Here is a 13648-nt window from a genome sequence, read left to right as displayed (position 1 = left end):
TGCGCCAATGTTGGAGTATGGGTCTCCAATTTGGCAAGGTTGTGCAAAAACTCATCGCAAAAAGATCCAGGTATTGCAGAATAAGGTCCTTACGATGATCCTAAATCTACCACCGCGCACACGTACTGTTGATGTTCATCGACTGGCAAACATTGATCTTATAGACAATAAACTGACTTCATCATCCATTCAACACCAATCAAGAGCTCTGGCTTCAGAATTCACAGAAATTAGAAATTTGTACCCATAACTTAGCTAAATTTTCAAATTTTGTATATAGTAGGTTTAAGTAGGTTAAATTAGAAAATAGAACATAAATATGTTCCAATGTAAATCGGCAAATGCCAAATAAAAAATCAGCTCTAAGCTCTCTATTCAAATACAAAGCTTGAAAAACTTTCGTTGTACCACTTGCAATGTAAACTTATGTAAAAGAACACTGAAATAAAATAAATTGAATCGTCAAAAAAAAAAAAAGGGCGATCGTTCTCAGTTTAGTGTACACCATCAAAACATACGCGTGTTATTGATTGAAGAGAACTGTCCCTCAGTTTACTTAGTTTACAATTTTGTATGCAGATTTTACTTACTACATTAGTTAGCTTATGTTGCTAACTAGTAGACTTTTCTTGTCGGATTCAACCAAACAAAATTTAGTAATTTGATGAAGGTATGCTTCTTAGAATCATTGGCAGCTGCAGGATTTGTAACTGAGAGAACTTCTTTTAATGATCCATGACATATAAAACTCAAAACAAAGCTATAAACACTATATTTGTCATGAAATGGGCTTATTTTGTACGCAATTTGCTGTTATAATGAAAGTGTTGATAAAAGTCGTCAAACATATTGTAAGGACATGTATTTAAAAGAATTGAAAAACATGTATTTTTTCATCACGGGTGCATTGCGCAAAGAGGGGGGGGAGTGTAGGGAAATGCTACGTTATTTACAAGGGGGAGGTTTGAGTTTTGTGACCAAATGCTACTAGGGGGAGGGAGGGGTCGAAAATCGTCGAAAAAAAGCTACGTCATTTGTGTACGGCCCCAAATCGTCATTTCAAAAGTGGTATGGGAAAGATTAACATTTGGGGTGGGTAAGATGAACATGCAGCATTGGTAAAGATGAACATAGGATAAGGTCAGAGAGAGACGCTTCTCGACCAATAAATTTTGTTTTCAGTCAGTAGATTACAATGTAGCGATAACAAAAAATAGCCCAAAAGTATGCAATTTGACACCATTCTGCTTTATATTGTCGTAATAAATATGTCCACCTTTCCCTGCCTTACTGTGTCCGTCGTACCCAATGTGATACAAATTTAAAAAATGTACCTATATTCAGAATGATTCTGTAAAGTTTCTGTATTTTCGCCAATCATACCTCATGCTTACTTATGGCGATTTCGCTTGAACCCGAAACTGAGTGAGGTTCTAACCCCAATCGCTGTCAGTTCATACATTTTGACAGGAGTTGGGGTTATAAACTGACTCAGTTTCGCTTCAAACAAAAACCACATTAGAAATATTTCCCGAGATCAACGATTTTCAGGTTTTACCCATTATTTTCTATTATAAAAAAATTATGCTGTCGAAAAAAAATTTGTTTTGCTCGTATATCTGATATTTCCCATATTTCATTATTGCTGACTTAGAAGCACTTGAAATCTTTTAGAAATGCTATCGTATCATTACATTTTCATTCAATTGTACAGTTTGAGACAGTGTTTCAAAAATCACTCCAATCAGCATGCGTTGAAAAAACCATAGTTTGACAAATCATTAAAATCCATGATTTCATCACTCATGGTTTTTTGACTCCTGAGGAGTGAAAACCGCCAAGGAGTGAAAACAGGTTACTAGATTATAATTGCAGCATACAGTTTAAAAGCCCGAGCTCAATTTAGATTTTCAATTTTCATTTTATCAAGCACAAAAGCAAAACAGATCCTTGGTACAGTTCATGGCGAAAGCTACTTTTCGATAGACCTCGAAGGAGTGCCATTTTAGCTATAAGTCGATTTACACCAAAAGAACGCGCTGAAATCGTAGCGCTTTACATTGAAAACGATCGTTCCGTAGTGAAAACTGTGCGTGCTTATTGTAAAAAATATGGCAGGCTCACTTCACCCTTTCCGGCGGAGTAAATAAACAAAATTTTCGAATTTGGGGGACACAGAATCCACATGGTATACATCAAACACCACTGCACGACCAGAAAGTAACTGTTTTGGCCGGAGTATGCTCCAAAACAAGCATCGGTCCTTATTTTATTAAAGAGGGAGAGACCATCGACAACGGACACTACCGTTGGATTTTGGCGCACTTTGTCTGTCCACAAATGCAGAAAATAGGTCCGAAAAACTTCTATTTTCAACAAGACGGGGCACCTGGCCACACCGCAATCAAGTTCTTGCAGAGCAAATTCTCAGGGCGCGTTGTCTCAAAAAATTATGATTTGGAATGGCCTCCTCATCCTCCGGATTTAACGGTGCCAGATATTTTTCTGTGGGGTTACTTGAAAAGTAAAGTATATTCTAGCAAACCTAAGTACCTTGACGAGCTCAAAGCTAATATACGAGCTGAAATTTGTGCGATTAAGCCCGATATGCTGTCCAATGTCATGCAAAATGCCCGCAAAAGAGCTGCTTTTTGTGTATCAAATGGGGGTTATATAATCTACGTTGTATAATAAACCTGGTTTAAATGGCATAAAATATCCTAAAAAACTTGTTTACTTGTGAAAACGGCTAAAAATGGCGAAGTTGTTCAATGTTGTAAAAGGATACATCCAGCTGGCGCACCCTGTACCTACTGCTGGTATAATTGAGAAATTAAACATACAAATCTTGAAGACCTGTTAGAAAAGTTTGAAATTAAATTCGGTCTATAAGCGGCGACAAAATAAGAATCACAAACCGGAGTGGACAGGAGGAGCCAAAACCAGGAGTGAAAACCTAAGAATCAAAACCCTCTTGGATTGCTTTGATTTTTTTACACACTCCCAGAAACGTGCATAACAATGATTGGTTTCCACCGCTCGTTTGGAAACAGGCTCCTTGGTGGGAAATGTGTGGTTTATTTGAAACACTGGTTTGAGAGAAACGCAAGGTGTCCCTCTTACCCAGTGTTCGTATTAGCCGGTTTTCCCTTATTTTCTATGATAAGGTATGAAATATCGATAGAAGCTTTTAAATGGCTCATTAAAATCCTACCGCGATCCCAAACTTTTAAAGGGTAAGTGTATGTGATGTCACTCAAAGATGTACCCGTTTTAAAAATAAATGTAAGATTATTTATCATTACTTACCAGTTGTACCATCAAAGCTGAAACAAGGATACGTACATTAGTTACTGACAAATTTTTCTATGCGAATTACTAATCTTGGTTTGTAAAGCTAGAGAACCAAACATGGAATAATCCTTACGATAACATGAATTCAAGTAGGTAAATAAAAAAAAAATGTGCGCAACGCGGATTGAGTAAAACTATGGAGTACGTTCGGCTTAAACTGAATTTTTCAAGTTAAAGTTACAGCACAGCGAATTGCAGCTATAATACAGCCGAGTATTTGTGCAGCTTAAACTATTTTGATTACTTGTATACCTCATCACCAACGGTTTTCGAGAATTTTTTATGTTTCTAAAGTGCCCACCAAGTGCGTTAATCAATGTTTCTTGCACTATATGTTGCCCAAACAAGCGATGTTGCAATTGTCGACGCAAACCTGAAATTTGAATGTTTCGTTTAGAAATCAATGCAGGATAAAATTTAAATAAAAGCATAAGAGATCACCCGCGGTTGCTACTACGTTACTGCCCAGAACCAATTGAGATTGCAAAATATTCACTGGAACATGTTTGGGAATAACATAATGAGCCACAGTGTGCAATCTATATTGATCCTAATGCAGGATAAAATTTAAATAAAAGTGAACAAACCATCAATATCTGTTTTCAGATAAGGTGCAATACAGCACTCACTGAATTTACAATATGTGTTTTCCTTCAGAAAATCAATATTCAACAAACCCAGTCCTACTGCAATACCACCGGCAATCCCTGTGATTGGATCAAAGAATGCATGAGAAAATCCAAAAATCCCAATTACAAGAATCCAAATCAATATATTGGTAGATAACCACATTGCTTTAGTACGTTGTTTTCAATTTTCGGTCTATGAGAAAGGATAGTTTCAGTAAACTAACTGCACTACTTTCAGCATAGTTTTTCAAACATACTAATGTGGTTTTTGTTTGAGGCGAAACTGAGTCAGTTCCTAACCCCAACCGCTGTCAAAATGTATGAACTGACAGCGGTTGGGTTTAGAACCTGACTCAGTGTACACGTCACCGAAAAACTACCTAAAATTAAGAACTTTTGACCTAATCTCGCGGTCACGTGCAGGAAGGTAAAATTAGGTAAACCGTGTTGAAGGTAGTTTCCATTTAACTACGGCAAAAATAATAACTCAACCTTGAGTTTGATTTGCTTAAATTTAAGTTGAATTTACCTAATTTTAAGTATACCCCAAACAACTCAAAAGTACCTTACTGCACGGAAGACCTCGACTGAGTCGAATCTCTCGTTTTGTTTTTGACAACACTAATAAGTACGAAAGCGACGCACAGCTCAAAAGTACCTGAATTTAAGTTAAAAGAACTTATTCCGTAGGTTATTTTATGGTTGCGTGTAAGGTTCAAGCGAAATCGCCATAACCCGCTCGGACGTGCATGGCAGAAATCCCCCCAGATAGCCGGCAGCGAAATAAAAAGTCTGGTAGAATTTCTGGGGGTCTGGCTGGCAGAGCGCTGCACAGCCGGCCGGCTCAAATGCAACAACCGTTTCTGGCAGAATTTTTCGCCTTACGGTTATTAACGGTTTTTTCTGCCGGATTTCAGCCAGGCACGCACCGGCAGGACCGGTTTTGTACCGCTTCAGGTTTTGCTTGTATTTTTACTTAATTTTTTTTAAATTTTACGTAAATCTATAATAAAAACATGTCTGGAGGCATGAAATCCATATTACTTACCATGTTTGAAACCAAAATCTTTGTTTCTTCCTATTTTTTCATCTGCCAAAACTATCCTTTTTGGAAAAATGTAAATATGGCGAAAATGAAAGAACGATAAACAAAACATAACCGGTGAGGCGAATCTGCCTGCCAGAACTGGGAGGAATATAGCTGAATTCTGGCAGCGCCATTTTGATAATTTTGACAGCTGCCGGAATCCTGACGGATTTTTGCTGGCTGCCCGTTTTTCTTCCAAGCGGGAAATATCTTAACCTAAAAATCTGGATGATAAAAAAACCACCCACTGAAACATCCAAAAAATTGTTTCAAAATCGTTCAACACGGGTTCAACGATGGACGATTGTTGAACGGATATTTGGACGTCGTCCAAATTGGTCCAACGAACGTCCTTCATTGGACGATTTTGAAACCAACCGTTCTTAGAGGGTAACAAAATAAAACTTTCGACAGGGTTGCCAGTATTCATCAAAGAAAATCTGACAGTTCAACCCAGTAAAGTTCAGCCGGAAATGAGCCAGAAATCCAGCTGGTTCATGTTAATACTCCGGCTCCAGTCACGCAACCGATTCCAGTTAGAATAGCTTGTATAACTGGAGCCGGAATACTAACTGCAACCAGCTGGAATTCCGGCTCATTTCCGGCTAAGCTTTACTTGTTAACCCCCCACCCCCCGGAATTTTGGCTGGTTCCACCCGGTCAGCGTGGCAAGCAAAAGTTGAGCAAAGCGAAATTGATGCTGACAGAGTTATACCAGGTCAAACCATTCGGAATTTGATTCGGAATCCTGAATGGAGTCAGTATGGATTCCAAATCAAATGCAACAACCGATTCTGAGTCGGAATCGCCCGGTCAAACCATTCGGAATTTGATTCGGAATCCTGAATGGAGTCAGTATGGATTCCAAATCAAATGCAACAACCGATTCTGAAACCGATTGATTCGGAATCGGTTGTTGCATTTGATTTGGAATCCATAATGACTCCATTCAGAAATCCGAACCGGTTCCGGAATGAGTTCTTGCATTTACCCAGTAAAGTTCAGCCGGAAATAAACTGGAATTCTGGCTGGTTCCAGTTCACATTCCGGCTCCAGTGACACAACCGATTCTAACTAGAATCGATTGTGTCACTGGAGCCGGAATACGAACTGGAACCAGTCAGAATTCCAGTTCATTTCCGGCTGAGCTTAACTGGGTGATTTGGAATCCATAATGACTCCCCTCTAAGAACGGTTGGTTTCAAAATCGTCCAATGAAGGACGTTCGTTGGACCAATTTGAACAACGTCCAAATAACCGTTCAACAAACGTCCATCGTTGGACCCGTGTTGAACGATTTTGAAACAATTTTTTGGACGTCTCAGTGGGTCCATTCAGAAATCCGAACCGGTTCCGGAATGAGTTTAACTGGGTAACTCCGCAGTTCGTATTCCGCACGCTCGTTGAAAATAACTCAAAAGTGAGTAACCAGCCACTCAATTTCATAAAAAATGCACATGGTCAAAAAATGAGTTGTCTTCGACTACTCAGTTTTGAGTTCGGGACGAAAATGTCAAATTTGAGTACTTTTTACGCTAAGACCAAATATGAAAAATATCCGTGCCGTATTTTCATTAATAGTAAAGCTAATAGTGCACTGTTTGTCATAACGTAAAATATTTGATGAAGCAAAATTTTATCAAATAAACGTGTTTGACAAACAAATTTGACAAGGCCAGTACACGAGATCAACTGTTTAACAAACTTTTTTCATCAAATATTTGTAGTGATGCGTTACCGGACATTACGCCTAATATTGTTTGACAAACATAATAAAACAAGCACAGAGAAAGTTTGATCAACGACACGACCTGAAACTTCATGAAATTTTCTGAAGAAAAAGTGTCCGAGTAGTTTACCGTCAGTTACCAGTTCATTGAGTCACCCCTCGAAAAGGCAAAACAAATATTTTTTCAGCAACACTTCTTTGTTTATTTGATCTTCTGTTGCTGTATAGCAACCATGTTATGTTTACAACATAAATAGTTCGTAGAAAAAAAAATTGGAGCACAAAAATTAGCCTCGTTTTTTGAAAAAAAAGGTGCAAAGCTTCCTCTAGAAAAAACAAAATTGCCACACTACAGTAGATGCACAACGGTTAGTTTCAAAATCGTCCAATGAAGGACGTTCGTTGGACCAATTTGGACAACGTCCAAATAACCGTTCAACGAACGTCCATCGTTGGACCCGTGCTGAACGATTTTGAAACAATTTTTCGGACGTCTCAGTGGGTCCATTTAGAAATTCGAACCGGTTCCGGAATTAGTTTAACTGGGGTAGAGGAATAACCGCTGTCAATTCTGTCGAACTCTACCCAGTAAAGTTCAGCCGGAAATGAACTGGAATTCTGGCTGGTTCCAGTTCGTATTCCGGTTCCAGTGCAACAACCGATTCTAACTAGAATCGGTTGTGTCACTAGAGCCGGAATACGAACTGGAACCAGCCAGAATTCCAGTTCATTTCCGGCTGAGCTTAACTGGGGATGAGAAGACAATCGCGTAGCCAATTTGATCCAGTCCTAACCTCAATATTGAACCAGCGTCTGATTGGTCGATTTGCCAGTCAAGAGCGTTCATAATATTTTTAAACGGGATGAAAAACAGTGCTGCTGAATTTATTTTGGCTACTTTTCATGCACATGAACATTTCATGCAAATTGAATAAATACCCTGAATGACGATATAACTACGTGTATTGTTATAAGAGACACGAATAAACATAAAATTCAATTTTTAAATGCAGTTAGTATTGTGAATTTTTGACAGAGGGTTGATATTTGAGGTACAATTATTTTCAGCAATTGTGAAAAACTTGCGAATGGAATCTGGCAACGATGGATGCTTGTTGTCTTTGGAATTACGACAGGGCCTGGTAGATAAAATTAAGAAGAGCAAGAAGCCTGTTGTCGTCTCTTCTCTTAGGTCGAACTCAGCCACAAAAAAAACATGACGACAGTGGTGCACCTGCCCACTGAGACGTCCAAAAAATTGTTTCAAAATCGTTCAACACGGTTCCAACGATGGACGTTCGCTGAATGGTTATTTGAACGTTGTCCAAATTGGTCCAATGAACGTCCTTCATTGGACGATTTTGAAACCAACCGTTCTTAGAGGGTGCCCTCTAAGAACGGTTGGTTTCAAAAACGTCCAATGAAGGACGTTCGTTGGACCAATTTGGACAACGTCCAAATAACCGTCCAACAAACGTCCATCGTTGGACCCGTGTTGAACGATTTTGAAACAATTTTTTGGACGTCTCAGTGGGTGGTTTGGATATCCCAACCACAGAGAACAGACGTCCATGATCGAACAAAAATGTTTAAAAAAACGTGTGTAAACATTTGAATTAATATACGATAAACACTAGCGCCGCCACACCAATCTATCCCAACTATCCGTCAAATCCATTCCGGAACCGGTTCGAAATCCTGAATGGATTCAGTATGGAATCTTGCTCAAAGAATACAACCGATTCCGACTCTATCGGTTGATGCATTTGAGCTGGTATTCATGCTGGAAGTCCGAACCGGTTCCGGACTAGTTTGACTGGGTAGAGGAATAACCGCTGTCAATTCTGTCGAACTCAGCCACAAAAAAATATGACAATAGTAGCGCACTTGGTTTGGATATCCCAACTACCTCCGAAACCGTTAGAGATTTTACACAAGTTGAATGCTGAAGATGGACGTCTGTTCTCTGTGGTAGATGGGTATTTCCTAGCAGCGAAATTTCGTCTCGAACGTTGTTTTTGTGCCTACAATTTTTCAGTGAGTTGAAAAGCAGTTAACTTTAAAAGGTGAAAAAAGGTGGCAGCCGTAAGTTTCGATGAGAACGTACTTGCCACCAATTCGATCATTTGCGACATCGAAGGTACTGCATCTTCCGTCATGTTTCCCTTCGTGCTGAAAAATGTCGAAGAATACCCATTTTAATAAGTTTGGCATCGTCGTGAACTATAGTGATGAAAATTTACCATGTGGCTGTCCAGAAGCGGAACTCCAGAAGCACTATCTGCTAAACCACGAGAAAACGCACACCGGAAAGTGTCAAAATCCATGAAGGCGTTTGAATACACGTTTGTTCTGCATATGGCCGACCATAAAAACATTCGTGTCAACAATGTGACAAAAGTTTTATTCGTCGTACCTCGTTACTGGCACTGAAAGGGCATGCCGTTGGCCGGTTGCATCGATGTGAGCCTTGCAACACAACCCTCAGTTCATCCCAGCAACTCACGGATGACAATTTAAAATTACATCATAGCTAACGGTTCATGGGCCAGGAAGAATTTGGCGATGCATGGAAGATGGAACCAGAGCAACCGTCACAGGTTAATGATGTTAAGGAGAAGAACTCTACATCTTGTACAAATTGATGCCGTACGGATGTAAATGGTGTAGTAAATCTTTCCGATTACCTTCTTCGCTAACAACGCATATGAAAATACACTATGAAGAACGAAAGCACGTTTGTGAAGAGGGCTGAACATCTGCAAGTTCATATAAATAAGATTCACTTGAAACACAAACCAAATAGCTGTGATGTTAGTATAGAACCAAATAAATTGCATAGATTATTGTCCAAATTGAATGTTTCGGTACAGGTTTGCCATAAATCTTATGTGACGACACACGAATGATAAACCTCATTTCTTTACTGCGGCAAGGCTTTTAGGCTGGCAAAGCCCTTATAGAGCTCATGTTGGATTGCACACTGGAGAGAAATCGTTCTTGTGCGTTGTCTATAGCATGACTTATTTCTTATACTGCACTTGTCCGTATTTTTTGCAGTCTTTGCACTGTATATTTTAAAATTTCACAAGTCACACCCAAGAGCATCAGGAAGAAGCGCAGGGAAACTGTCGTCCGTTGATGATAAAAACGAGTGCCACTGAATCGGTGCTTGCTGCCTCTAGTACCTTGATACATGAAACGGGAAGTAAAGAAGTATTCGGAGACTAATCGAGTGATAATGGCGGGTTAAGCGGTTCTTTTTAAGGAAATTCTGGACAAAAATACTTAATAATCTTTTTTTTATGAGCGCGTGGCAATATCATACAATTTCCCTCGCAGCTCAAAAATCACAGCGAGAAAAAAACGCAATCAGCGTCAGATACTTTGAAATAACAATAATCGAATTTGATGTGAAAAATAAATTTTATTAACGTTCGTTTCTACGTGCCTTTACCGCGCAAATAATTACATTCTAAAACTATTATTTAATTAATATTTGTATATTGGATTACTGTTTTATGTTTAAAGTGTTTAATCTAAATAACGGTGTATGCAGTTCATTCAATAACATTATCACAGCTAGAGCACAATATCTTGGATAGCATCAACGTCTTTTTGACTCCCAAGATAAAGTTTTATTTTGTATTACGATGGAATCGGCACGGGATTCTCGGCTAAATTGTAGCTAATATCGTTTGCGGATATTTTTTTCCAAAAAATCCTCTTCAAAGTGATTTACCTGCAGGATTAATAACGCAACAAAACATATCGGCCGTTCTGTGTACTTAATGGTAGCTTTTGAAATAATCCGCAATCTTCCTCGCTGGCTATAAGATTCTGTTACTGAGACCGCCAAAGATTTAACTGATGTTAAGATTTCAGGTGGAGACAGTTTTTGCTCGATGGGTTTTAACGAAGGTTTCATTGTTTTGCAAATGTCGTCTGGATAGGTTTTAGCGGTAATCGCATATTGATGGTCCGGTCCATAGAATACCGTATACGTTCAAACCTTGACATTCGTAGCAGTTGCACGCTAATTAGTCATAATGTCATAAATTTCTGAACTGTACCTGCGGTTTGGACAAATTGCTCAAATGCATTCGTTACTCGCCAGTATCCCTGCATTTCAGAATGCGCACCACCTTCGTTTTCTCGTTACCTTCGTCATAAAACCAGATTCCGTTAAAGTTGCATATGAAATGTGATCCAAATAAACTGGAAGGAGGCAGAGATATCCGTGCCCGTCCATGCATTTCTACAAGCCAGGTCCACAAGTTTATGGTTGTAACCAGATTGCTGGAAACAAAAACACTAACGGATTAGTTAGATCATTTCTGGAAAGATTTCCTATTTTTAGTGGCTTACGGTATGTTTTGTTGTCAAATTGTTTTTCCCCTGCGTAACCAGGGGTTGCCACATTTTCTATCCAAATGTCACATTTGACGTTACCAGTTACCTGAGTCACTGAGGGGTAGTCGGATGTTCGATACAGTTTTGGAATGCCAGTGTCTAGTCGTGTCGTTGGTTTGATGGATCAGTACACTGTCGAATGTATACGTCAAACAAATCGCAATGCAAAAAAAAATTGTGCTGTTTGAACAATTTGTTTGTTTTTCTGGCAGAGACCGCTCTGTTAGATTTCTGAAAGTCTTGGTTTGGCAGCCCTGTCATATTTCTGCGCGTATCCCCACTGAGACGTCCAAAAATTTACGTTCGTTGAACGGTTATTTGGACGTTGTCCAAATTGGTCCAACGAACGTCCTTCATTGGACAATTTTGAAACCAACCGTTCTTAGAGGGTCCTGTCGGGTTAGTTGAGCTAGGGCGAACTCGGTTTTGCTCGCGTTTTCTGGCAAGTTTTGACAGGAACCGAGCAAAAGCCTGGCATAACTCGGACATAAACTGTGCAAAGATCCTGGCAATTCCTACCTGGTAGAATGTAGCACGAATCGAGCAAAACATCTGACAAAGATATGGCAGGAAGCATGCAGAGATCTTGGCCGTACATTTCTGGCTGGATTCAGGATAAAAGTGATCAACATCGGTTGGTTTAACCGCTTCTGTCAGAAACGGTTGTTGCATTTGAGCGAATTGGGTCATTAAATGAGAAAAAAAAACTATTTTTTATTACATACATCGATAAAGCTGATTTTCGTGATTGCAACCATGTATTTTTCTAACTCAGGAAATGTGAAAATAAATTTAAATTTAAAATAAAGAAATATGTTGACAGAGAACAGACGTCTATCTTCAGCATTCAACTTGTGTAAAATCTCTAACGGTTTCGAAGGTAGTTGGGATATCCAAACCAGGTGCGCTACTGTCATCATGTTTTTTTGTGGCTGAGTTTGACAGAATTGACAGCGGTTATTCCTCTACCCAGTCAAACTAGTCCGGAACCGGTTCGGACTTCCAGCATGAATTCCAGCTCAAATGCATCAACCGATAGAGTCGGAATCGGTTGTATTCTTTGAGCAAGATTCCATACTGAATCAATTCAGGATTTCGAACCGGTTCCGGAATGGATTTGACGGATAGTTGGGATAGGTTGGTGTGGTGGCGCTAGTGTTTATCGAATATTAATTCAAATGTTTACACACGTTTTTTAAACATTTTTGTTCGATCATGGATGTCTGTTCTCTGTGGTCTGGATTTGACACTATCAGAAGGATTTGACATTCCGAATTTCACGACAAATGATGCCCTGTCAGAAAAAAAAATGAACACATGTTTTCCCGGTTTTCCCGCAGGGTTATTTTTAATTGACATAAACACCATCCCAGTGAGCAAATTTTCTGGCAGAGACCGCTCTGCTAGATTTCTGTACACGCTCATTCAAAACTACTCAAAATTTGAGTTTCCACTACTCAATTTTAAAAACCTGGGCAAACTGTCAAAAAATGAGTATCGATTTGAGTAGAATTGACTGAACTTTTGAGTAACCATGAGATTATCAACTATTTGAGTGAAAAAAAACTTACTGGCGCACGAAGTGGAACAGCCCGCTCAAAAAAATTGAAAATAGATTCAAATGTTGATTCAACAGCAAAAGAATCAACGAGGAGAGATTCGGAAAACTAAAAGGTAAGTTTTCACAAGTATGGTTTCTTTTTTAAAATAACATAGTTTATTATTTTGCAGATCCAATAGATCGAGATCCTATTTACAGGAAAAAGGAGAAAGAACCTCGGAATAAATTTATAAGCATCGTATTAACAACTAGAGATGCAGGAAAGTGGAATTTTATATACAGATTAATGCGTTTGTTAGTATTATTAAAAATACAGATCGGTTAAATTTCATATTTTGTCTTTGCGTAAAAAGTACTCAAAATTGACATTTTGTACCGAACTCAAAACTGAGTAAGTGAGGAAAACTCAATTTTTGACCATGTGCACTTTTTATGGAATTGAGTGGCTGGTCACTTACTTTTGAGTTATTTTCAATGAGCGTGTAAGTCTTGGTTTGGCAGCCCTGTCAGATTTCTGCGCGTATCCTATCGGGTTCCCACTGAGACGTCCAAAAAATTGTTTCAAAATCGTTCAACACGGGTCCAACGATGGACGTTCGTTGAACGGTTATTTGGACGTTGTCCAAATTGGTCCAACGAACGTCCTTCATTGGACGATTTTGAAACCAACCGTTCTTAGAGGATTAGTTGAGCTAGGGCGAACTCGGTTTCGCTGGCGTTTTCTGACAAATTTTGATAGGAACCGAGCTAAACCCTGGCATAACTCGGACATAAACTGTGCAAAGATCCTGGCAATTCCTACCTGGTAGAATTTAGCACGAATCGAGCAAAACATCTGACAAAGATATGGCAGGAGGCGTGCAGAGATCTTGGCA

At 39.1% G+C, this 13648-nt stretch overlaps 1 protein-coding gene across 2 annotated transcripts in view; it reads right to left on the bottom strand.

Annotated features, from left to right (window-relative positions):
• Positions 1-4272, bottom strand: part of LOC131693972 (torsin-like protein) — a 48704-nt gene extending 44432 nt beyond the window's left edge. Inside the window, exons 1-3 of one of the 2 annotated variants that reach the window (XM_058982286.1) lie at positions 3942-4272; positions 3607-3727; positions 3310-3326 (exon numbers count right to left, since the gene is read on the bottom strand). In XM_058982286.1, the coding sequence (XP_058838269.1) occupies positions 3310-3326; positions 3607-3727; positions 3942-4146 (343 nt within the window). In that variant the 5' untranslated portion in view covers positions 4147-4272. The remainder of the gene's footprint in view (positions 1-3309; positions 3327-3606; positions 3728-3941) is intronic. The other variant, XM_058982285.1, reaches the window with a different exon arrangement.
• Between the last annotated feature and the right edge of the window lie 9376 nt (positions 4273-13648).

This window comes from Topomyia yanbarensis, chromosome 3 (assembly GCF_030247195.1).
Source record: "Topomyia yanbarensis strain Yona2022 chromosome 3, ASM3024719v1, whole genome shotgun sequence".
Lineage (NCBI taxonomy): Eukaryota > Metazoa > Arthropoda > Insecta > Diptera > Culicidae > Topomyia > Topomyia yanbarensis.
Note: the sequence above shows the minus strand (reverse complement) of the source record. Positions and strands in the feature narration are given on the sequence as shown.